The sequence below is a fragment of the Cyprinus carpio genome, chromosome B6, assembly GCF_018340385.1.
Source record: "Cyprinus carpio isolate SPL01 chromosome B6, ASM1834038v1, whole genome shotgun sequence".
Lineage (NCBI taxonomy): Eukaryota > Metazoa > Chordata > Actinopteri > Cypriniformes > Cyprinidae > Cyprinus > Cyprinus carpio.
The window spans coordinates 18,164,184-18,190,424 of record NC_056602.1 but is presented as its reverse complement, the minus strand read 5'-3'; the positions used below and the strand labels follow the sequence as shown (position 1 = coordinate 18,190,424).

At 35.8% G+C, this 26,241-nt stretch overlaps 1 protein-coding gene across 1 annotated transcript in view; it reads left to right on the top strand.

The window, feature by feature from the left end:
• The first annotated feature begins 969 nt into the window (after window positions 1–969).
• Window positions 970–26,241, top strand: part of LOC109101131 (pituitary adenylate cyclase-activating polypeptide type I receptor-like) — a 25,729-nt gene continuing 457 nt past the window's right edge. Inside the window, exons 1-14 of the mRNA XM_042726014.1 lie at window positions 970–1,396; window positions 8,089–8,271; window positions 17,741–17,837; window positions 21,611–21,721; window positions 22,209–22,309; window positions 22,456–22,553; window positions 22,872–23,004; window positions 23,458–23,611; window positions 24,586–24,646; window positions 24,777–24,846; window positions 24,964–25,055; window positions 25,202–25,331; window positions 25,604–25,645; window positions 26,154–26,241. The exon at window positions 26,154–26,241 is cut by the window's right edge and continues 457 nt beyond it. Of these exons, the coding sequence (XP_042581948.1) occupies window positions 8,212–8,271; window positions 17,741–17,837; window positions 21,611–21,721; window positions 22,209–22,309; window positions 22,456–22,553; window positions 22,872–23,004; window positions 23,458–23,611; window positions 24,586–24,646; window positions 24,777–24,846; window positions 24,964–25,055; window positions 25,202–25,331; window positions 25,604–25,645; window positions 26,154–26,241 (1,237 nt within the window). The 5' untranslated portion in view covers window positions 970–1,396; window positions 8,089–8,211. The remainder of the gene's footprint in view (window positions 1,397–8,088; window positions 8,272–17,740; window positions 17,838–21,610; window positions 21,722–22,208; window positions 22,310–22,455; window positions 22,554–22,871; window positions 23,005–23,457; window positions 23,612–24,585; window positions 24,647–24,776; window positions 24,847–24,963; window positions 25,056–25,201; window positions 25,332–25,603; window positions 25,646–26,153) is intronic.

Below are 26,241 nucleotides of genomic sequence, written 5' to 3'. Positions count from 1 at the left end.
TAAACATAATACACTAATTGACTTGTAAATAAAACTGGAGTAGGCTAGCCTATACGTTTTTATAATAAAATACTATTTTAGTCTTTCTTCTTAAAAGTGTCACTTTAATTCAATGTGTTACTTGCTGTTTCATTGTAATTGATTGTAATTGTAATAGAAATTTACTAGCGGTTTCGGTTACACTTTATTTTAAGGTGTCCTTGTTATGGTGTAATTATACATTAAAGTAGGCCTACTGAGCAATATTAATTAACTAAGCCTATATGTAGGCTACTTACTATAAGGTTAGGGTTAGGATTGGGGTTTGGCTAAGGGTTACTTGAATGTAATTATACATAATTGTTATTATAATAATAAGTATAGCTATGTAAAATGTAACAAGGAAACTTTAAAATAAAGTGTTACCGCGGTTTTTTTTTTTTTTTTTTTGCACATTTTTTTTTTCAGTGTAACAACTAGCTACATTTTAAAATAATACCAAATGATCTATTTAGGCTAGTATAAATCTATTTATGACATTTATCTAAATATCTATAAAAACTGATTGGTCAAACCGCCCGATATGGAACCTAAAGAAAAGCGTTCATCCGCGATCGGCGATGGTTGCTATGTTACCTCCTCTCCTAATTCTGTTTTTGTCTTTTGACTTGTTGAAATATATAGGCCTATGCATGCTTAAGTGTGTAAAAAAAAAAAAAAAAAGGCCTATGCATGCTTAAGTGTGTTATATATATATATATATATATATATATATATATATATATATATATATATAGCTATATCTTATGATCTACCCACACCTTTGACTTCTCCTGACGATTTTCTACATTTTTTTTGTAGAGCTTTATCTTTTGGACTGGACTCACTTCAACCTTAAAACAGAGAGAGAGAGAGAGACAGAGAGAGAGAGAGAGAGAGAGAGAGAGAGAGAGAGTTGGGGGTGTTTGAAGGGGTTCATCTAAATGCGCAGCGCATATCAGGGATCATTGTGAGTCTGCGCGGATAACCGCTCAGCAGCGGAGTGTTACAACAATAGAGAATAGCGACTTATATCCAGACCACATTACTTACTTCAAACCCGGGCTTTTCAGTGTATTTGTGTGCGTGTATTTTTCATTCATTGCCTTAATTAGACGTCTGTTCCCTCGTTCATCTTTGAGAGAGAGAGAGAGAGAGAGAGAGAGAGAGAGAGAGAGAGAGAGAGAGAGAGAGAGAGAGAGAGAGAGAGAGAGAGAGACTACTTGACCGCAGAAGTTTTCGAGGCGTCTTGAGGGAATGTCTGTGCACCAGCGCGCGACGCAGCAGTTACAACGCCTGTGACTGACAGCGCGAGACACTCTGCATTCTGCATCGTGTTGATACGTCCTTTCTCGACACCTTTCTTCCTACTGGGACAGTAAGACTAATGATTCATTATATACTACTCATTCTCGCAGTGACCATTTAGTGAATTCTGCATCGAAACACATTTCATTCCTTTTGCTGCATGTGTAGCCTGTAATGAAATGCAATGTACAGTACGGATCAATAGCACTCGTAAGGATGAATTATGGAGCGTAATACTACCATTTTACATGTCAGTTTTTATATTATGCATTTTGCTAGGGATTCGGTGGTTGAAATGCTATTTAATGGGGTTGGTTGGAGAGTGGCTTGAAGACGGTCTGCGATTTACTGTAGTAGGCTATATGTTTAGTAGTAGTAGCCAGCTGGGAGTTGTGCGATTTATAGGAATTATTAATTTTAACATTGACCGTTTATGGGGAATGTGCATTCCTTATTATAAAACCGAATGCTTTAAGAAAAGAAAAAAGAAAAGAAAAGAAAAGAAAACCGAATGCTTTAAGAAAAGAAAAAAGAAAAGAAAAGAAAAGAAAAGAAAAGAAAAGAAAAGAAAAGAAAAGAAAAGATAAGTCCAGCGTGCAACGATAGATCACTTTTTTGGGGCTGATGATTGTGTTGTTGTTGATGCTTGCTAGTAAGAGAGCTTGCATGATAGCCTATAACATAACTTAAAGCATTATTATTATGTTTTTAATGTACAGTTCAGCAGATCACAGAATCTGACCACCGTATTATAATGATTTCTTATTCGCGATGTTGCTTCATTAATAATAGTCAATGACTTTGATTGTATCCATTGTACATGAATTATAAATGTTGAAACCTTATTGCTATAGCCACGCCACACCCAAACTATAGTGCGATGATTATGCCACAAAATGGCAGTACCAACTTCTAAGGGAATATATATATAAATTTCATATCCATTTCATATATTGCAGATATTGCAGAAACTCTTAAAATTTAAATAGTCTACGGAAAATTGCATTCAGTGTGTTGCAGTCTTTTTGCATCTTTTCGTTTTCCTTACTCTAGTGCTGAGTAGTTTATACCTTATTTTAAGATTAAATTTACATTATGCATTACATCATATTAAATATATTTACATATTCGCCAGTGTGTGAAGTCACCTTTTACCCTTAAATAAACATTTTTTTCCTTTTTGTTTTGTTTTGTTTACTAGCCCTGGTGGTGTGATTTTTGAAAGTCCTGATTACATGTGCATAAAATGATGCTATTATTACTTGTTGATCTCTATTTTGAATGAACCCAGCATAAACAAACCTTTGATTCAGTTTGATTGCAGTGAATAGGAGATCAGTCTCTCTCCTTCCTTCCTCTTTCCTCTCCCTGTTTGTGTTGGATAGCATAAAATATTCACCGCAGAGCCTCTGTAACTGTTATGTTGGTATTCATTTCTTTTCTTTTTGCTCTCTGGTGTCTTTTGTAACAGACCCCTCAAGTTATTGTGTAGCATGTGTATGTGCAAATAAACTGTTTTACAATGTTACACTCAGTTCAGTTCTATGGGCCTTTGCTAGTGCACCATTAAAAATTACACCACATCATAAGGTGTTCAGTTACAACCACTCACCTCTAATGATATAAGAATTGAAGATGAACAGGTTTATATGTGTTCCATATTTAGTTGAGATCCCAGTTTAACATATTTTAAAAAGTGGTGAGACAATAGTACTGCAGGCCTTTCCGCATTTCATTGAAGACAACTTGAAATTTTAATTGATAATGGCATCACTTTTAGTCAGATAAGTGTACAGTTTAATGGAAACCCATGTGTCAACACATTAAAGAGAAATTAATTAACTGAGGGTTTCAGTAAAGCTATTACATGTAAAAAATGTGCATTTTTTGTTATCACTGTTATAGATGTTTTATATCTATCAATATGTAGCCATACATAGCCCATGCATGTATTGCAGTATATTGGTAAATACTGTATACTATACATGAACATAAGCACTAGTTTCCCATCTATGGAAATTTAAGTAAATTGTCACATAGTTTTCAATATAAGAAAAGAGGCAATTTCTTATGTATTATTCATTCATTATTGTAATATAAAAAATATATTATTCTGTATATTTTCTATATGAATTCAATTTAATATTTAGATTTTTAATATTTAGATATATATATTTTCTTTAAGTAAGGGAGGTCACAGAATCAACCCTGCATAACCCAGCAGCAAAACACCAGTAGTGATTACCGTCTGCTGATTGTATGTCTCATGCCATTCGTTTGTATTGTATTATTATATACAGCAACACACTAACAGATGGGCATAAATGTACTTGCACAAAAAAACCTTCTCACTCTTCTTTGTGACAGACCAGCTCACTATTTTCTGTGTGTTCAGTGTTTTTAGATATTGGGCATAAATTCTACGTTCACATTTTGGTTGTCTGTTGTCATCTGCCGACACCCTGTTTAAATGATTTGTGCTTGTATCACATACACTACAGTGCTGCTTTGATAATAAATCACTCTGTTACCTGGGGGCTCATGGCACAGTAATTGAAGTCACCCCATGCAATCCCTTGTGATTTGTACTGAGAGAAAAGGATAAAGAGAAAAGGAGACTCCAAATTCCCTAATTCCTGATTTACGCTATGTATTCACTCAGTGTGTCTATATGCAAATGGTAATCCCCCTTCTTCCTCTTCAAACAACAATTGACAATCTAAATATAGCTGTGCAGACTTTAGTGACTTAGTTCACAATTGGTCAGCCTAGATCGGCATTAACACACTCTAATGAGATTTATGAAGAATATTCAGTGGAGAAATGAGGCCAGAGATCCATCTTATGCATGTGTGACAGATTTCATCCATCCTTAAGGATGAAATGGATACATCCACTGCATTTCCCCTTCTTTCCTCCCATATTCTTCATTTTTTTTTTTGTTTTTCTTGTTTTTATGCACATTTATTTTGGTTATACATGTCTTTCTTTTCTTTCTTTCTTTCTTTCTTTCTTTCTCTCTCTTTCTTTCTTTCTTTCTTTCTTTCTTTCTTTCTTTCTTTCTTTCTTTCTTTCTTTCTGTCTGCACACTAAACCTGTCTGGATATTTCGTGAGTGGTGGTGTGACAAATTACTTCAGCTTCAAATGACCAGTAGCTAGTGGAGCAGGGCAGATCTAATACAGCTATACAGCAATATTGGAACATTGCAACATTGTGGCATCTTTGTGCTGTGGGTGCGTTTGATAGATATTATTTTGGGGACTGAAAACCAGGGTTGTCAGCTGGTCAGACTGACATGCCTTATTACCTCTGCAAAGTCATTTGGTGTGTGATAATAACTTTGACTGGATCACTGGCCTCAGGAGGTTGGGGAGAGCTGGCTTGACTTGTTTTTGTTTACACCGGCATCCTATTTAGAATAGTTTTGTACTTGTTGTGATTGAGTTTTAGGAATTTCATCTTTTAGATTTAAAGTTTAGCTAAATCCAAATTCAATAGTGATTATATATTAACAGTTTTTCTCCCCAGCATTAGACATACTGTAATGACTGTCTATCTGAAATGAAAACCAGTAAACCTACACTTCCAATAAAAATGTAAATCATATAAGCACTACCATTTAAAAGTTAAAAAATAATACTTATATTCAGCAGGGATGCACTGATTTGACCAAAAGTAAGAGTAAAGACTTTTACATTGTTACAGAATATTTTAATTTCAAATAAATGCTGTTCTTTTAAACCTTCTATTCATCAAAGAAGGCTGGGGAACATGTGTCATGATTTTCACCAAAAATATTAAGCAGCACAACATTTTTCAACAGCAGCAAATCAGCATAATAGAATGATTTCTGAAGGATCATGTGACAGGACAGTTGCAATTCAGCTTTGCCATCACAAGAATAAATTACATTTTAAAATATATTCAAACATTTTAAATTTGTACTATTTGACTGTATTTTTGATCAAATAAATGCAGCCCGGGTGAACATTTCCTAAAAAATAAAATAAAAAAAAATAAAACAACAACAACAACAACAAATTACTATAGAATACTAACCAACCCATTAAAAAAATAACATATGCAAAACAATATTAAAACAAAATGTGTAGCAACACATAAGATTATTAATCAAGTGAAATTACATTGGATGTCATAGACCTAAAGGCCAGGGAAATGCTTAAGGCATGGCACTAAATCTGTCACATACTGTAGGCTATGAAGTGCCACCTGTCCCTGAAGTATGCCCTTCAGCCAGCCAAAGCTGTCAGTAGCAGTGTTTGACCTCCAAATGCTAACAAACTCCACATAATATTTAGCCAATTTAGACAAAATATCATGTATATATTCAAACGCTTTGGTAAAAGCAATCCAGCCTATCAGTTCTCTCATACAGGACGGCCCACCTCCCATATGTTCTTCTGTCAGTAGAATTAATTGTGCCTAATTGTAAAGGCATGTCCTTTTGTGGAGAGGATTTGCTGTGGTAAATGTGCCCTGGGGAGCGTGCAAAGGGAAAGTGTTTAGGCATGCAACCTCTCTATGGCCTCTGATAGCTTGAGCACACACTCTGGAATGTTGACACTCACACACATGTGCAAATACTGCCATACTATCAGCCACTGAGTCCCATAGTCACACTTCAAAGGCACCAAAAACATTCTAAAAAAAAAAAAAAAATTTTCCCCATTTATGTGTCTTTGGATGTTTTGACATTTAGTTGGATTTAATACTTTCCCCAATGAATGGGGTAAGAAAACCCAAGTTTGCCCTTATACAGCTTTGACACTGGCAAGCATGCTTCTCTTTTTTGTTACAGGTTGGTCTGTTTTCGATTGTGTACTGTAAATGTCACTTTTTTTGTGCATGCGTGCGTGTTTGTTTTTGCGAACATCTTTGTCTAGCATGTCTCAGTGTGATATTGAGGCATCGCTGGGGGAGTTCTCAGCCAGTCAGCTTCATTATACCCACTAATTACAGCAAGAGCAGTTTCCAGAGCAGCTGTTCCACTCGTTCCTCCCTATCTCCCTTCAGCCCTCCATCCAGCTACGTATCCATCCATCCATCACACTTATGCTCTCTTTATCTTTTTCGTTCTCCAATCTGAGTGTACCAAAGTCTCCCCTACAGCTCCTTCCTCCCCTACCTTCATGAGATTGGTGATTGTGATAAAGAGAATTGAATCAGCAATTTTCCCTAAGCAATACCGTGAGTTGTGTCATAAGGCTGTGCTCTATGATACGGGTCTTTTGGATAAACAACTTAACAATAATAGGTCATATATTCTCCACTAGACACATGTACGGTTTGTGGTCAGTGTAGTTGGTGGCCATGTATGGTGTAATACTGTATATCTACAGTACAGCCAAATCAATGTCAAGAAAACATAGCTATTTTACAAGCTAGTGATTTAATATAAATTTGTATGATGTTATTTGTACAAAATAGTTCAATTATTTAAACAAAATAAATAAATAAATAAATAAAATAAGCATGAAGGTTTACCCTTAACTCCATCCCTAAACCCAAATATCTATGGGGCATCACCAGATTGTATGAAAATGTATGAATAATGTTGTACGAATTCACATTAATTAGCTACCAATTCACAAAACATAAAATAATAAAATATGAGCATGTGAACTTTCTTAGGACACTGCATTGAACAAGATAGGATGTCATGCTCTGTGGTGCCTTTTTCAACTAATAATTTAGAATAATATGTTTGAGTGGAAATCAATGGAACGAAAAGTGTGGTGTGATGCCCTTTTATGTTTTATGTTTCTTTATCATTATTCAAGTGTGTGTATGTTATAACAATGTACAACAGTGGATGTACATGCATTAAAAGAGAACTGTGTCATTTTTGTTCTTTTTCTGTGAACATTTCCACCACAATGCCATTTCCACCATCTCAAATTATGTATGTGTGTAATGCCATTATGTGGTGGTAATGAGTGATTTATAAAAATAGAATAAAATAACAGATGCCTTGCTAAGACTTATTTAAAAGAAATGTAGGTACTGTAAAAACATACGAATAATGTATTAAGAATATTGTTCCATAATTAAAAAAAAAAAAAAAAAAAAAAAGCTACATTCACCTTTTCCTCATTTTTTTCATCACCTGTCTCATATTTAATTTCAAACATTTTCCTGACTGACGCTTTTGTCTCCTTGGTAATTTGGTAATTAAAAAATAAAAAAGTAAGTCTTCATAATGTTTTTAGTGGCAAAACTTTTTGACATTTTGATGGAAATTATGCAAAAGATAAATGTAAATCCTTTTCACATAATACTGTGTGTAATACTATGTGTTTCACATAATTGTGTAGTATTGTTTTACTTGATCTTTACAGCATCATTGTTTGTTTTTAAATGTAACACTTTTTTTGATGGACTTTAATGCCCTTTTGAAGGACTGTGCCTAGAAATACAGGTAGAGTAAATAGCCTAGACATAAAAAAACACCTGAAAATGAGACTAAAGGGCAAGACCATTTTAATTTGTTTCTAATTAAATAATTATAAATTTAGATCATTTTAATTACCCTCAAGTTAAAATCTATTAGTCTTTTTTTTTTTTTAGTCTGAAATCACTTTTGATAGTGAGAGTGAACTGTTACCTTTATATTCCTACAAGGTTGCAAATACACTGCTCTTAAGGTTCGACATTCTTTGACACAGTTTGACTGAATACCTCATAAACTGGATTAAGCAGGAACTAAAATCTCACTTGTATCTAAACCCTTTTTTTCCAGATCTGATGGTGATTTGAAGAACTGCAGCAGATTTCCAGTGTACCTATTTACCATCCAGCACTTTGCTGTTCCCCTCTGCTGCTGCTGATCGGCGGATATAATCACATCAGTGCTCCAAACAAAATGGCTTCCACAGTGAGAAAATGTCAGCACCTGTTTTTAACACTCATCCTTCTCCCTTTGGTAAGCTATGTGCACATTTTATCTTATATAAACAAGGCAGATCCATTAGATTAATGGGCCTGAATTGCATAAAAGTACCACTGATTTAAACATGATGGAATTCAAAAGCACAATACATTCCTAATTGTAAACTGGCCATTCTAGTATATATATATATGGCTTCAAAGAAGAAATATTCCGAAGAGGATAATAAAAGGTTTGAATGAGACGGAGAGTGTGTGGGTGAAGGAGGAAGAGAGAGAAAAAGCGAGAGAGAAATTTATAGCGGGTGGGGTCTGGGGGAGAAAAAAGACCCCCGCACATCCTTTTTCATCCTCATTTTCTTGTTATTGCTTTCTGTAAATAATCAGCATACAATAGGTCAAATGTAAAGGCATTTATTGTTTCCTGGATGACTGCTCGTTTCATACACATGTATCCTCTCATAACTGAGGGGAGAAGTGGCTTCTTTGTTTACAGGAAGAACCATTCTCTCTTCTTGGTCTACTGTCTGTGCCTCCAGCTGAGAAGAAACAAATGTCCAAGGGCAATTTACGTCACATACACTCACTGGCACTTAGATGGTTCCTGGCATCCAAAGATCATTGGCACCAGACAGGCCAAATGTAAACTGCCCCAGAGCCAAAACAGTTATGGTACAGTGAGTACTTCAAGCAACAAAGGCCATGCTGGTTTATTTCACTTTTAGTTAACACTAAAAGCTGGCATTGGCATTTCAATGGAACGTTTACAGAAGGTTATACTTCTGCTCTGTCTCAGTTAGCAGATTTAATTATGACCATTACAGGATGAACAATGTTACTTCTGCTAACAAAATTATTTGCAGGTGTCTGTTTAGTAGTGTTGAATGAAAGTCAATAACTGGTTCAAAAACATATATGAACTAAAGGCAAAATAAACTTTCATTATTATTAACAAATGAGTAAAGGCAAAAAAAAAAGCTATAAAACAACAATTGAAGTAGGTAGAGTGTAGTACTATAAATTCATTGAAATTACTAAAATTATAGGCTATTATGCACAAAAGGGATACATTTCCAAGTCATGATTTTGACTAGATTTTGGCCTCATATTGATCTGATCTCCACACATAAGCAACAATTTCAGAAATAAATCTAATCAGCAATAAATAATTAAAAAACGCTCCAACTAATTATATACTATGAGCTTGTACATACTATGACTGTGAATGAATAATATACACATTTTTCCTTTTACATATAATGTTACAAAATTCTAAACTACAGATTTAGAAGGTTTGGGTTTGATTTTGATTCCCTTTACGCTAATGCTCATGGTAGTATAAGATTAAAAGAAAGAGTTCCCCTACAGACATCAACTAATCCCACAGTTCACTAAGGGTTTTTCCTTCCAGTTCCAGTTAATCTGGGGATTACTGTGTGATACACTGTATGGGATTATTTTTACAAGAGAAAAACAAAGGAAACTTGCCATAAGTATTTCCTCTACTTTCTTATTTGGTTCTGTTTTCAGCATGAAATAACGTGGTTTTTCGTTAAAGATGAAGTATGTATTTTTTAACTTTACAATGCTTCCTGCCAGCTTCTATCACATAGTAATATGCAGAAACAACTTTAAATACGACTATAAACTGTAAATAATACAACTATAATTTGTTTGCCATTTACCTGAGTGTAAATGCCATGTGACATTCCCACACCCACACTGAAGACAGCAGACAGAGAAAAAATAAGTAAATTTCACGCTTTTCAAAAACAGTCACTGACAAAACATAGACTGGTGAATAAATTTCAATTCCACAAGAATTAATGTGTTATCCTTTTTTGTAGTGGCATAGAAAGATAAAGGGGACAAAAAAGTAAATGTAAAATGTAGTTTGACACCAAAAGAAGCAGGAGGGGGAAAAAGAAAGAAAGAAACGTACTGGGAATGAACTAGTTTTATGGATTTGCTTGTTTGTATGATTATTTGTGTTGCTGTCATGATGTAGGAGTGAATTGCGTAGTCTCTTTATGATGGAAATCAGCTTTGTGATGTAGCCAGGGTGAGGGGTGAGAGCTTACACAGCCCTCATGAATATTAATGCAGGTGCTCATGTTTATTAAATTTTGTAAGGCAATGATGTTTTAGCATGGTGATGTGAGAGGAGAGTTGTGGTATTAGACAATCTCAAGGGTCTCAAATCAGCAGTATTAAGGAGGATTTCAAAAGTGATTAGTTTATTATTATCTCATAATGTGATTTCATATTCTGTTAAATCCATTATGCATTGTAGGTAGTTCTGTTGATGAAGGGCTTTTCTTTTAACATGGGAATCTGTTCAGATTTAAAGGGATAGTTCACAAAAAATTTAAATTTGCTGAAAATGTACTCACCATCAGGCCATCTAAGATGAATTTGTTTCTTTATCATTACATCACTTGCCCACCAATGGATCCTCTACAGTGAATGGGTGCCGTCAGAATAAGTCCAAACTGCTGATACAAACATCACAATAATACAAAAGTAGTAATCAGGGGGGTAGTATTTTGTTAATAAGTGTTTTAGAGACAAATCGTACTCAGTGACAAACATAACCTCGGTTCCCTGAGATATGGGAACAAGTACTGCGTCTGCTAAGATGCTATGGGAAAAAGTCCTTTTTTCTCCTGAACTGAAGCCTTTTTCAATAACGCTTTGTAACTGCATGGCCATTGGTCCGTGCAGTACACTTTAAAACAAACTAATGGCTCAGCACCGGTGCTGCATGAACTTATGGCCATGAAGCCTGCCCAAGCCTGCCAGAATGGGTGGGGCCATCTGGCTATATAAGCGTGCACTTCGCCACTTCGCCATAGGATTCAGGTTACTTCGACTGAAGCGACGACTGAGTCCTGCAGCTGCATAGCACTGCTAGCAACGCAGTACTCTTTCCTGTATCTCAGGGAACCGAGGTTACATTTGTAACCGAGTACATTCCCTATCGATACTTCACTTGTACTGTGTCTGCTAAGACGCTATGGGAACCAGTACAATTGCACCATGCTTATGGCAGAGGAATGACTACATGTGTAACCTTGCCCTAGGCACCTCAGGGCCCAAGGGAACAAGAATAGTAAACAACCCCCAAAGCGAACGGGCAAAGCTCACAGAGGTCACGCCCAGCCTGAGTGATCATTCCAGAAGACTTGCACAGCCCCGGCACCCATGAGGGCAGATAGTGCACAAGTAAGTCCTCTGAAGGATTAGGAAGAACCCTAGCCTGCAAGGCAGGGACGTCCAGGTTATACGCTCAATGTAAACTTTCAGTGCCTTGACAGTGCAGAGTAAATTCACCTCCTGGTCCTCTTCTGAGGGAGGAAGTGCATAGAGTGTTATGACCTGTGCCCTGAAAGGAGTAGAGAGCACCTTAGGTATTTAACCATGCCTCGGTTTCAGGACAACCTTAGAGTTTTAAGGCCCGAATTCCAGACAGGTAGGGCTCACAGATAACGCCTGTAAGTCTCCCATTAACCTTTTCAGTGGTGAGTTTAAAATATTCCAGCGGTCCCCCCAGAGTGAGTTTTTTTAAGACGACCGTTATTTTAGAACATTCCCCTTACTGTTTCCATGGCGATGCGTCAGGCTTGTCACGTAATACACTGCGGCCGCAATAACACTGTATGACAGATGGATCGCTTTTATTTTCGTTTTTTTTTTTTCTTTTTTAATTTAAAATATTCACAAACTTGCATACCATGTCATGAACAATCTGATATTCCGATTCATAAATATGTGTAAATGAGTGTGTTTTGTCATTTAAAAACCTTTCTAAATGATCTTGTTCGTGATCTGTAATGTGATATGGGCGCCGCCATGTTTGTTCGCGCTGCAGTGCAGAGAGTCCTGTCAGTCGCATTTACAGCACGTGAATTCATCATTTTCTCCCGAAATACAGGTAATAAGTGGCCGATGAACTAGGTGAAGAATAGAGTGAACTTTATAGTTACTTACACTATGTGTATCTGATATGAATAAAAAAACGTCTGCAAATTAAATTTGAATGGATGATTATTGTTGCTTCCATAGACATATGCGTGTATTTTTCAACTCTAAATGTATTGTTTTACTAGTATTTATGTGTATTTAAATGTCTGAAACCTAAAATATGCATTATGTGGTTAAAAATACTGCATAGTTGTGATAATATGACAAGAGCACGTCTGTCTCTGGCTCAGCGCCAGCCAACGCGCGAAAACGCAGTTTGAATTTGGCAGTTATGCGACGTCACCGAACGTTCTAAATCCCATATGTGGGACCATACTCTCAGGGGCACGGAAATAAGAATCCCATATGTGGGACCGTACCGCTCAAAAGGTTAATCTGACAGATGCTAATGCTAGCAGCAGAGTGGTTTTCATCGACAGGGACAGAAGGTCAACAGACTGCAGTAGCTCAAAGGGAGGACCCTTCAGGGTCCTCAGAACAGTTTGCCAGGTCCCACATAGGGACAGTGAGGGGACAGGGCAGATTCAACCTCCTAGCCCCCCTCAGAAAATGGACAACAATGTTGTTTCTGCCCACTGACTGGCCTGCTATAGGGACATGAGAAGCCGTTATAGCTGCTACAAAGATCATGAGAGTGGATGGCGAGCGCACCTTATCCAACAGCTCCTGCAGGAAGGACAATATCATGATACGTCACAGACAGACAGATCCTCGCCGTGGGTTAAGCACCAGACGGAGAGCACTGACCACTTCAGGCCGTAGAGGCGTCTTGTAGACGGAGCTGTAGCCTGAGAAATTGTGTTTAGAACACACTCTGGGAGGCTCACAGGCTCCTGTCAAATGGCCAAAGATGCAGAGCCATAAAGCTCAGGCCGGGGGTGCCATATCTTCCTGTTTGCATGAGAGAGGAGATACCGCCTCAGGGGAATAGGCCATGGGGCTGCTATGAGCAGCTGCAACAGCTCTGATAACCAATGCTGGTTTCTCCAGAGCGGGCCACCAGGAGAACCTTGCGTTCTTGTTTCTTGATTCTTCTGATTACTTGCGGGATCAGGGCGATTGGGGGAAAAGCATAGAGAAGAAGGTTGGGCCAGTCATGGGCCAATGCGTCCTTGTCCTTGAAATAATAAATTAGGCAATGAGAGGTGTCTTTTGAGGTGAAGAGGTCCACTTCTGCCTTGCCAAAGATCTCCCAAATTTTTTGGACCGTCTGTGGATGAGGCATCCACTCTTCTGAGAGGACTTTGTTTCGTGACAACATGTCCGCTCCTTTGTTCAGTTTGCCTGGAACGTGCACTGCTCTCAGTGAGCGCAGGTTGAGCTTACCCCATTCCAGTAGGTGCTCTTTCAGCACAAAGGGGTGCCTTGAGGAAAGCCCTCCCTGGCGATTTATGTAGGAGACCACAGTCATGCTGTCCGAGCGGACCAAAACATGGTGTCCCCTCAGGTCTGATAGGAAGGTTTGACAGGCCAAACATACTGCCAGCATTTCGAGGAAGTTGATGTGAAGAGAGAGCTCCCCAACCTGTGTTGGAAGCATCTGTCGAAACCACCTTTCTCCTGCAGACCATTCCCAGGGGGATGCCCTGTTCCTTCCACTAAGCATTCTTCCAAGGGGTCAGGGCTATTACACAGGCCTGGTCTACCCTGATAAGCAGGTGGCCATGACGCCAACAATGGAATGGAACCCGCGGTTTCAGCCAGTACTGAAAGGGACACATACGAAGCAGGCCCAACTGTAGTACCGGAGACGCTGCGGCCATAAGGCCCAGCATCATTTGAAATGCCTTGAGCGGGTGAGAGGCACCATCCTTGAAGGAAGTTGTGAGATGTTGTATGACCAGAGCATGCTCTGTCGTGACCACCACTCTCATTTGGGTTGAGTCGAACACTGTTCCCAGGAATGATATTTGCTAGTTGGCGGACAGTGCACTCTTAGCAAAATTGACCCTGAGCCTCAGGCACTCTAAGTGGCTGAGGAGGAGGGCTCTGTGAGATAGTGACTCCGCCTCCAACTGGGCCAGAACGAGCCAGTCATCGAGGTAATTGAGAATGCGGATTCCCTTCTGCCTTAGAGAAGAAAGAGCCACATCCATGCACTTAGTGAAAGTGCGTAGAGCCAGGGATACTCCAAAGGGAAGGACCGAGTATTGATAAGCCACTCCCTCAAAGGCAAATATCAAGAATCTCCTATGGAGGGGGCTGTCTGGATGTGAAAGTAGGCGTCTTTCAAGTCCAGAGAAAAGAACCAGTGTTCTGGGTGGATTTGCGAGAGGATCTGCTTCATTGTAGTCATCCTGAACTGTTGTTTCATGAGGGTGCATTTCAGGCGTCTGAGATCGAGGATGGGCCACAGGTTGCCATCCTTCTTGGGGATGAGGAAGTAATGGCTGTAGAAGCCTTACTCGCTCTGAGTTGGAGGAACCTCTATGGCTCCGTTTGCCAGCAGATTTTTCACTTCAGGATGGGAGAAGCCTCTCTGTGTGGAGAAAGCAAGATATGCAGGACTTGAGCCCAAGTGAGCTCACTCGCATCCGAGCGCTGCGATCCTCTGCCGCGCTGTTTTTTCCTCACAGGCTCCTGGGAGGAAAAAAATGGGAGGGCGCGAGGGGTAAAGTCGTTTTCTGAAAAGAAAGCTATCTGCGAGCGCATCATCGGCGTGCAATAACGTTGCGGCCTTTAAAAAAAAAAAAAAAACAATTAACCACACATTTTTTTTCTGAAATTAATCATAATGAATCCCACATAACATCAAAGGTTAAAAATATACTTTTATATTGCAATAATTTCATATTCAACTTTTAATGTAAGTGAACTTATGACAAGCTTCACATAAACCCATTACAATAAATCCTGTATTTACCTGTGCCCTTCAGCAAGTAGGAAATATACAGAAATTGAATAAAGTTATCAAACACTAAATTCTAAATTAAATATAAATAAAAGATACAAAAAGTTACTGAAAGTTATCAGCTTCAAAAGTTACTGATTTCCTCTTTTTCTTTTGTTCTTTGAATAACAGACATCACAGCAGCTGGGTTATTAGGTTATTTGACTGCTATTACTTTAAGAGCTGCCACTGTTTTTACTAACATATCTCATCTGACCGCAGTTCACTGTTGTTCTACTGAAGCTCCATCATCACCTCGCATTCGTTTGACTAGCACCTGGGGCTGAGAAAAGTCTTCCATTTGATGTGGTCGTAAAGATGTTCTGCATCTAAATAAATGCAATTCTAGTCAAGAAAAAAGAGACAGAAGCAGCATTTGTGAGTGGGGTGGCCAATCCTAGCTCCGCCCTTGTGTTAATGGCGTAACATATTTTTAATGTGGTTAAAATGGAAAAATTAATCACCTGTGTTAACGAGCTGATTTTGACAGCACTAATTATAACTCTTTTCCTCTAGTGAAAAAATCCATCACCTGTTGTCCTCTCATATCCAAATCCACCAACAAAAATTTCTTAGAACTGTTTTTGCTTGTAAACAGTGCTTTGTCTATCCATAATATATCTCAGACAAGATGAGATATATACACTCAGATTCAGACAAGATGAATTTTCACTGGAAGAAATGTTATTAAATGTTATTATAGATTATGGTAATTGGCCAGAAACAACTGTTTACAGATGGATGCCTTAATTATAGATTTGCACAAGGGATTCATTGATGGACTTGAGTCCATGTTGATTAGTTTTCTCTCACATTTTGCATTGGCCTGCAATGTTTTCATCTCAAAGTTTTCAAACAATATTTCTAAAACAAACATTTCACAATATGGTATATTAAAACCCTTAACTACAACTGTAAACACAACTGTAACCTAGTTGACATATCCATTAATAAAGACTGGATACATGTGAGCATCAAGATGTACTCTAACAGACAATAACAGTATATTGACAGAACTGATTTGTATCTATTGCAACTGTTAAACTAGATGTAGAACACCACCTTCTGTGTGAAGAAATGCATGTGCTGTGGAACGTTTGTCAATTTTAATTTTCTACAAAGAAATAAGATGAATGGCCTGGTAATGCATGAAGCAGGAAGGAGCGATTGTTTAAAGCGTACACTGAGTGGGAGAGATAAGAAGGAGCACACATTTGGATTGGCTCAGATTGTCATTCAACCCTGGGCTAAAGATATTTAATGTCTTGTGTGCTGTGTGTGGGTATGTGTAATATTGTCTTTATTTGAAAACTGTTTAACATTAAAATAAGAAATATTCAAGACCTCCTTGGAATGGGCAGCAGTTTATATGAATATAATTTTTTTCTCCTAACACAAAAGTAAAGAATGGTTTTAAGAAAGTACCACAGCAGCAACAGCAGCAATGGATGATTACCAATTATATTTACCAATAAACAAAGCTTTGTTTATTTTCTCTCTTAGCCCTTCTAGAACTTAAACTGTTTTTATAATTATGAATGCCTCTCATGAATGCATTTTAGATGTAGAGTGAAATGATGTTTATTGTCTGTAATTTTGAAGCGGTTTAAACACATATAGTAATTTGGAATGCAATAATTGCATTGAATTTATTGTTAGTTCCTAAAATGTCTCACTGTCTTTGGCTGCTGTCGGGCTGCTGTCATTGTTTATTAAGTAACCTTTTACTCTGTCAGTTTTGATGTATCATCACAGGGCACAAGAACTCTTGACGGAAGTGTTGTTTTCTAGAAGTTTAGACATTAATCTAATATGATTCAGGGGCCCATAAGGGGTGCTTTGTAAAAAATACAGAAGAAAAAAGGGGATTTAAAAAAAAAAAAACATTATTTAAGATTATTGCTCTTTCATAATTTCACACATATAAAATGATTTGCAATATATCATTTTAATTTCTGATCAGTGTTTAAAATGGCTGTCAGTCCTATATTTAAGTGCTAAACACTGTTAAGTTCATACACAGTTTGGTTATTTAAAGAAAAATAATTCACCAAAAAAAAAAAATTTGATAAAATTGTATTCACCCTCAGGCCATCCAAGATGTAAATGATTTGTTTCTTCATCAGAACAGATTTGGAAAAATTAAGTATTACAAAACTAGCTCATCAAAGGATCCTCTGCAGTGAATGGGTGCCATCACAATGAGAGTTCAAACAACAAGGATTGAAACGCCTTAATAAATGGATTTGTCTTTTACAGACACATAGCTTTCCTCTTCACAAGATGTTAACTAATGGACTGGACTTGTGTGGATTACTTGAGGATTATTATTACATTTTTATCAGTTGTTTGGACTCTCATTCTGACAGCTACAATTCACCCTAAAGCATTCATTGATGAGCAAAATCATTTTTGATAAAGAAACAGACTTGTGGCCTGGTGTTGAGAACATTTTAGACACATCCTTATTTTGTGGGAACTATTTCTTTAAAAAAAAGTGACAACCTCATTCTAAGCAAACTCATACTCATCAATTTTCTGGAAATCCATACTTGAAAACTACAGCTTGCTAGAAACTGCATACTCTATGAGTAGATCTAAATTTCACTCTTTTAAATACTGTATCTTTCAGGTCTACTGCATGCACCCAGACTGTGTCATTCAGTTAGAGAAAGAGAAGTGCATGGAAAGGATGGCCATGGATGACCCTAGCAGTGAACCTGAATTGGGTAAGAACTTCATTTATGTACACTCTGTGTGTTGGCATTTACTAGTTTAGAGGCACAATTGTAAAAAATTGTAAAAATGTAAATATAACAATAGTTATAGCAATAATACTACATTTATATAAATTTTCTAATAAAACAGTCCTCAGCATGATAGAAAAACAATCAAATGTGTGAGTCTGTGTGCGTTTTGGTGATGTGTTTATGTGGGGGTGGTACTTATTATGTGTCAGACTGCAAGTACATTATGCATATTTGCTAATTCAATCCACACAGTTTTTGAGTTGTAATTTTAGAGCCCCACATACAGTAAATGCTGCATGTTACAGTTTCGTTATGCAGTGCAAAGCTATTAGTTTTTAACTGTGAAGTAAAGCAATAGATTTACCAGAGACTAAATATTTTAGATGTCTAAATATAGCATGCTTGCAGATGTTTATAAAAAGAAACATTTAAAATGTTTGAAAATTAGTTTCTATTTAGATTATGGATTTTAGAAGTGATCTTAAATAAATGCTTGATGATATTAAGCTTAAAGCTGTCAGACTAAGCTGGAGAATATAATACCTTGTGATGGTTCACAGGAAGTGGGGGGAAGATGATAAGCTCACAGCTTTTCCATGTGGCATTGATCATAATGCTTTGGACAGTCACAATCACAGTCAGTAATGAAATGCTGACATTTTGATTTGACAAGAAGCTGTCCTCAGGGAATTAATTCATGCTTTAACATGAAACTAGAGCTGCCCACAGTTTTAGGCTATAAACTGAATCTTAGGGAGGGGACCAGCTAACAAAAATAGGCTCCAAGAACATTTTGCAAATGTTTTGAGAACATTATTTAAAACCAGTTAACTTGAACAAATGTTTAAGTTAGCTCTGAGAACGTTACCTGTTAGCTGGGGAATACATGTACATTAAATGTTCAGTGTACAAATGTACATTAAAGGGATAGTTCACCCAAAAAGAAAATTCTGTCATTAATTACTCACCTTCATGTTGTTCCAAACCCATAAGACAAATTCAAATATTTTCGATGAAACCTGAGGGCTTTATGACCCTGCATAGACAGCAACGCAACTGACACGTTCAAGGCCCAGAAAGGTAGTTAATTTTCATTAATTGGCTCTCTGAATCATTTATGTATTTCATAAGTAGTCATAATTCATAAGTTAAGTCTTGTAGTGCTCTCAGCAATTCTCATACAATATAGAAAGCAGTGATGTGCAATATTTCAGGAAAATTCTGGAGAACAAAGACAAACAGCCTTGTCTTTTATCTAATCACGCATCTGTGTCCAATTTACACAAGTAATTAAAGCTGTTCTCAGGAGAGAAATCATAATCTGTCATTTTGTGTGAGCGTTGCACTGTATCCCTGGAAGAAAAATTTCCTCCTTGCGTCCCCAAAGAATTGAACTATGCTTGCTTGTGTTCACATAGATATAATCATTCTTTATATGAATTTCTTAATCTATAAATACAGTAGATTTGCTTGTAGAATAATCTCCCAGCAGTATTTTACATTAAAACACTGGCTTGGGTTTGTGCTATAACAGAGCTTATGGCCAACTAAACAGACAAGGCTTTGGAATATGTAATAGTATTATTTTTGGGCCGTTTTCCATCAATTTCCTTTATGCAGCTGTTTTATATGGGCTTTATCCAGTTTCTGGAGCTTGCTCCAAGCACAAGCTCCTGGGTCTGTGTTTGGCACTGCTGCAGAGAAAGTGAGATTGATATAAATACCTAACATGACAGACAATAAAGTGTGTTTGACAGTTGTCTGTCTTTAATAGCTACTCAGTGCCTGCTCTTAAGTGATACATGTCAGTTTACTTTACGTAGGAGTCTTTATTGAGACAGTACTGCCAGAGGTCCATAAATTATTCATCTCAAATAAATGTTTTGTTAAAAAACAAAAAACAAACAAACAAAAAAAAAACATTAAAAGTTGCTAAAGAGAAAATGTTCACCCCCAATTATTATTTTAATGGCTTTGGGATGTAGGCATGACATCATTAATATGGTAATAGGCACATGTTATTATAAATCTGGCTTAAAATGCAACATCCAGTTTTGCACAATATGTAACAGGGGTTATTATTAATATAACTGATCCTACAAAGGGCCCGATGCTTAAAAAATATTTACAATTCCTGTTTAAAATGAAGGATGCTTTAAACTTTGGAATGGAAAATTCCATCTTAAACATTCTAGTATGTTCATTTTATGAAACTACAAAAAGTTTTGACATGAACCAAAATGAAAAAAAAAAAATAAATAACCAAACAATTAATTCTGATTGCTGAAAGTTTTACTATGTGTCTTTGTTGCAGATTGTTATAATTCAAGAGACAAGATGTTTGAGTGCTTGGCTTGAGATGCAGAGTATTTAAAACACTCACTTGGTCTTTTGTTATTATAAATGTTTGACATTTACGCAGACCACCAAGAAGCAAATGTCAACCTTGCGTTGTATGAATTTATGGATGTAATTTAAAGTGTACACTTGGGCGATTTATAAGGTTGCAGGAAAGAGTGTTGTGTGCGAGCTTACTAATAAGAATGTAAGAATGCAAATAAAATGGACGAAGAAAATCCCCAAAACAAACTATAAAGCGACTAGATAAAATATATTGTTAGTTCTTCTGTTTTAATGAAGTCTTAACAAGAATGTCTGGGTAATATTTTGAAGGCGCTGTGAAAACATTTGATGGGGTTGAGAGCAGAGGGAAAACACAGCTGGCAGATGCTGTTCTGCTCATGCAAATCAAGATCAGCAGGCTTTTTTCTAGCACACACACACACTTGCTCTCTTTACTATTTCTCTTTGAATCCTTAATCCTTGACGGAGATGATAAGATGCTTTAGCATCACATGGTTAGTTCACTGAGAAAGTCTCTTTTCCCTCTGAATATATCACTAGAGGGATTTATTGAAGAGCAATGCCAAAATAAAAATAGATAAAGAGATAAATAAATAAGCTAAGATGTTCTGCATGCTCATATACACATATGCAGACACAATAAATGAATATATATCACAAAGCCATGCTGACAGCATGTGATTATGTGTAGAGAAAACAGAGAAAGACAGAGAAAATAACAAAAAATTACAAGGATCGACATCATTAAAGTTTCTTCTTCTTATTATTAATATTTTAACATTCAGTTTGGGGGAAAAAAACATTTGAGTGATATTTAATGACTGAGCTGCATCATCTTTTAATATTCTAAAATGCTGTGGCATTGTTTTGATTGAATTCTTACAATCTATTGCCTTATTGAAGCAGATGGAAGCCTATTTTTGTCGCTTGTCATTTGCGCTGATTTTCACTGAATCATAAGAATGGCTGTCAAGTAGCACACCTAAATATATCTTAAACTAGGCTGTTCTATTCTCAGGTGCCGTAAATACCCCAATAAAAACTGGTTCAGAGGCAGCGTTACCACAAAACTTTAATCTTGAGATCTTATAAGCCCAGAAGTTCAACATTTTAAATTAAAATAGTTTTAATTACAATAGTATATAAGTGTTGCCCCATACACAACTGTAATATACATGTACGTATACTAAATTTCCATATATATTTAGTGTATTGTCATATAAATTAAAAACACATATGTAATCTATTAGAAATTGGAGCAATTTCATGCATTAACATATGGCATATATGATTGCTACAGTACATGTAATACATAAAATGTACAAACTTGTTGGTTAGACAGAGATTTAAATCTATGATATTCCATGTCTTCCTGTGTAATCCTTTAGTCTGCCGATGGATGTGGGACAACCTCACCTGCTGGGAGCCAGCAAAAATTGGTCAAGTGGTCTGGATGCCTTGTCCTGAGCTATTTGAAGTCATGAGTGAGGAGAATGATGGTGAGTACATGAACAATACCTCAAATTGTGAGGCTTATTGAGAAGTTAATGATATTAAGTAATCAGACTAAGGTTTTTGCCTGGGAATCAGTCCTTATCTATAGACAGAATCATGTAAAGAATTAGATTGTAACAGTGTTATTTTAGTGTTATTTATAGAACATTTAGAATTAGGTCATTTTGTTTTCAGTTTTAATTTTATATTTAAAGTTTTAGTCATTTTGTTAAATGCTTTTGTCATTTATATTAGTGTTTTGTATTTCTATTTAGCTCTGTTTCTTTTTTTTTCAGTTTTAGTTTTTGTAATTTCAGTACTTCAACATAAAATAGTTTCTAAAAAAAAAATCAGAAAATCAGTTTCTACTTTTTGTTCTTTTTTTTAAAGTCTATATATTTCACAAAATAATTAGATTTATTATTATTTGGCTCCTCATTCTTTCTTTCTTTTTTCTTCATGAAATGTATTGGATTTTTGCACCTTTTGTAGAGTTTGGAAAGGTCAGCCGTAACTGCACCGAGGATGGCTGGTCAGAGATGTTCCCGCACTACGTAGATGTTTGCCCTTTTAATGAAAATGGAACAAGTCCAGTAAGTGTCCTTCACTTTTCCTGCTTTCTGATCCTTCTGTATCTCCTTCTTCCTAATCCCTTTCAGCCTCCAAAATTTCTAAAGAAATGTATTTATTGTATTGAATAAGCTTGACATCAGTTAGCATTTCTTCTCTCTGTTTGCAGGACTTGTACTATGTGTCAGTAAAGGCTCTGTATACTGTGGGCTACAGCACCTCACTGGTGTCTCTCACCACTGCCATGGTCATTCTCTGCAGGTTCAGGTGAGAGGTCAACCCAGGTCACAAAAGAGGTCATGAGCGTTCATTCTATTCTTCAGCTTCAGAGGAAACTAAATAATATGTATGGACACATTTGTCTTAGTGAAGTGTTTAGAAAAACACCTGCACATAGGTATTAAAGAGCTTTCAAAATACCAAATATATTAAAATAGAAAATAATTGTAATGTTTTATTTTCTCATATATTTTTTGATCAATTAAAAATATTTCTTTAAAAAGCTTTTGAATAGCACTTTACATATAGGATGCATTTTTTATGTTTTATATAATGTTTCTTTATTGTGGTTGGCTTTACCCTCAGGAAGCTGCATTGCACCAGGAATTTCATTCATATGAACTTGTTTGTGTCCTTCATCCTGAGGGCCATCTCAGTCTTCATTAAAGATGGCATTTTATATGCAGAGGAGGACAGCAACCATTGCTTTATTCACACCGTGAGTCTCAGTCTCTCTCTCTTCACATTGCACACAAATACCCAGGCAGTCATGGTGATGGGCCCATTAACATCCCGGGTTGCCCATGTCATTTCTTTGAGGAAGGAATTAGTCTCAGAATGACACGTTTGTGTTGCTGTTATGTGCTTTAATTTGCTTCAGATAATGAGGTCTCTGTAGTCACCTCACAGTTGCTTTTTGCTTGGCCAGCTAACTGAATGTGCTTTGAATGTTTCCCTGTGCAACAGTGTGACTCTTCTGTTTTTAGAGGGATAGTTAACTCAAAAATAAACATTGTGTTATTATTTACTCACCCTCATGTCATTCCAAACCTGGATGACTTTTAACTAATTTTCCAGTGAGATTATGTAAATGAAAATTATGCTTTAAGTAATCAAAATCAAAGAAATATATTGATAATGTGGTATTCATTATATGTTGTTCTTTTCGCAGGTGGAGTGCAAAGCAGTGATGGTATTTTTTCATTATTGTGTTTTGTCAAACTACTTCTGGCTGTTTATCGAGGGCTTGTATCTTTTTACGCTGCTTGTCGAGACATTCTTTCCTGAGAAAAGATACTTCTACTGGTACACCATTATTGGATGGGGTAAGACCAGGGTTAATGTAGCTTAAATAGTTATTATATCTAAAACCATAAAAAGGTTACTTAAAAATAAACATTAACTGAAAAAAGTTAAATGTACACAAAAACTATATATATTTATGTATAAAATAAAATTTGTGTAAATATAAAATATGTATGTATAAAATAAATCATACATAATTATTATTTTATTTTATCATTTTCAAATCAAAATATGACCTTCTGTTATGAAAAAGGACATCGATTTCATACATGTCCACTGTAGAGGACACCAGGACTTTTATGAGACACAACAAATTAATAGAGAAAAATATATATGTATATATATATATAAATATATATAAATATATATAATATATCAATATTCCTATAATTGATATATTATGCCAATTATATCAATATTCCTATGAAATGTGAGATATTATTATTAAAATCTTGCCAATTATTACTCCCATTATTGTACTTATTTTTTTAACTTTAAAAATATCTTTCATAGCATACTTGAGAATCATCTTTACATAAAGTTTGGTATAAAAAATTTAAATTGATATGTAATTTTAAAAAAATCCCACTGTTTTTGCCTTTTCATGTCTATTCATGTCTTTTTTTAAAAAAAAAAAAATAAAATAAATAAAACGACTTTTTAACATCCCGATGTCCTCGTAGGACATAGCCTAACATATGAATAAAATATCATTTTTCAAAAATTTTATTTTTACATTTTTTTCTTATGCTTTAAACAATGTAATGATATGACAAAATACTAAATTCACAAAACTTCTTTTTTTTTTTTTTTTTTTTTTTTAGTGTTATTTATGTTGGAAAATATAAAAATACATAATATGTATTTTATACATATATTTTGTATATATAAACCAAAATATGTGTTTGTAAAAAAATCATAAAATAAGTGTTTGTTATATCATCTGAAAACCGGAAATTACTCATATTTATTTAGATTGTCCATGTTTTTCCAGGTACTCCAACGATATGTGTGGCTGTCTGGGCAGTCTTAAGAGCTCATTTTGATAACATTGGGTAAGATAAAGGATTTTTTTTATATATATAATATCTATAACTAATATGTTATGTAATGGAAAAGAAAAAAAAGGCTGAAAATAAAATGAAAAACCAATCAAATTGGATAAATGTCTGACATTGCCTGCAGTTGCTGGGATATTAATGACAATGCTGCCATCTGGTGGGTGATCAAGGGTCCAGTTCTTGCCTCTATCATGGTACGGATAGTACATATTCGCAAAAGCCTTTTGACTGTAAACTACTGTATTATTGTATTGATTCATTCAGTGGAACAGAAATAATTATACACCATATCTCGTCTTTTTTGCTCTCAGATCAACTTTATACTCTTTATTGGCATCATTATAATCCTGGTGCAGAAGTTGCAGTCTCCAGATATTGGAGGGAATGAGTCCAGCATTTATCTGTTAGTCATATACATATACATATACATATACATATACATATACATATACCACAATATTTTTTATATTTTCCAATTTCTAAGATGAACATTACAATCAGATGTGGAGTCTTTTGTATGACTTGACTGGTGTGTTGTGTGATTGACAGGCGTCTGGCTCGCTCTACTCTTCTCCTCATTCCTCTATTTGGAATTCACTATACCGTGTTTGCTTTCACACCAGAAGATGTCAGTAAAAGAGAAAGACTCGTGTTTGAACTTGGTCTTGGTTCTTTTCAGGTAGAAGCCCCCTTTTGTCTTCTCATATTTGTACAAAGTTTTGTTTATTTATTTAGATTTCATGTGTAATTTGTGCACTGTAATTTATAGTCTATTGTTATTATTTCATATGTACTGTATTATTTTCATGTCATTGTGCATCTGAACTGAAAAAGTATTATTTCTTCAACCTTCATTTATCCAATATATATTTACATATCATTTATATCTTAAGCAAGATTATAATAATTGCTACTGCTTTATTCAAAAAAATTTTTTATTTTTCTTCTCAGGGTTTTGTAGTAGCTGTCCTTTACTGCTTTCTCAATGGAGAGGTAAGTCCTTTAAGTGCTATTGAAAAGAAAAATAAAGTGTGCAATTTGGTTTAGTATGGGGAAAAACAAAACCCAGTTACCACAGTTCAAATGGACTCCTATGGGAAAAATCAAGATACATTTATGTTTTTTTTTTTTTAATAAGAAAAACACTTCAAAAATTATTGCAAGCAAGGAATGTATTTTTTTAAAGATTTTCAGTAACTGTTTTGGATAAAAGCATGTTCATTTTAATATAAATGTATTTATTTACTTTTGCATTTTATAAAATATACTTTCATTATTATAAATTCTACCTAGAAAACATCCAAATTGCATTCTATTTGCATAAAGCAGTGTCTCTGGAGGCCCTTTCTCATTGCAGTGCTCATTACATGGCCTTTCATGTAAATTATTAACCAGCTGGATTTAAAATTCAAGCTTGTCCATGAGCAGCATGGAAAGAGATCTGCAGATCTCCTCCTGTAGAATCCAATCAGCTTAATAACACACTGGTTTCTCCCCAAAGGTGCAGTCAGAAATCAAACGAAAATGGCGCAGCTGGACAGTGAACCGGTACTTTGCTGTGGATATGAAGCACAGGCATCCGTCTCTGG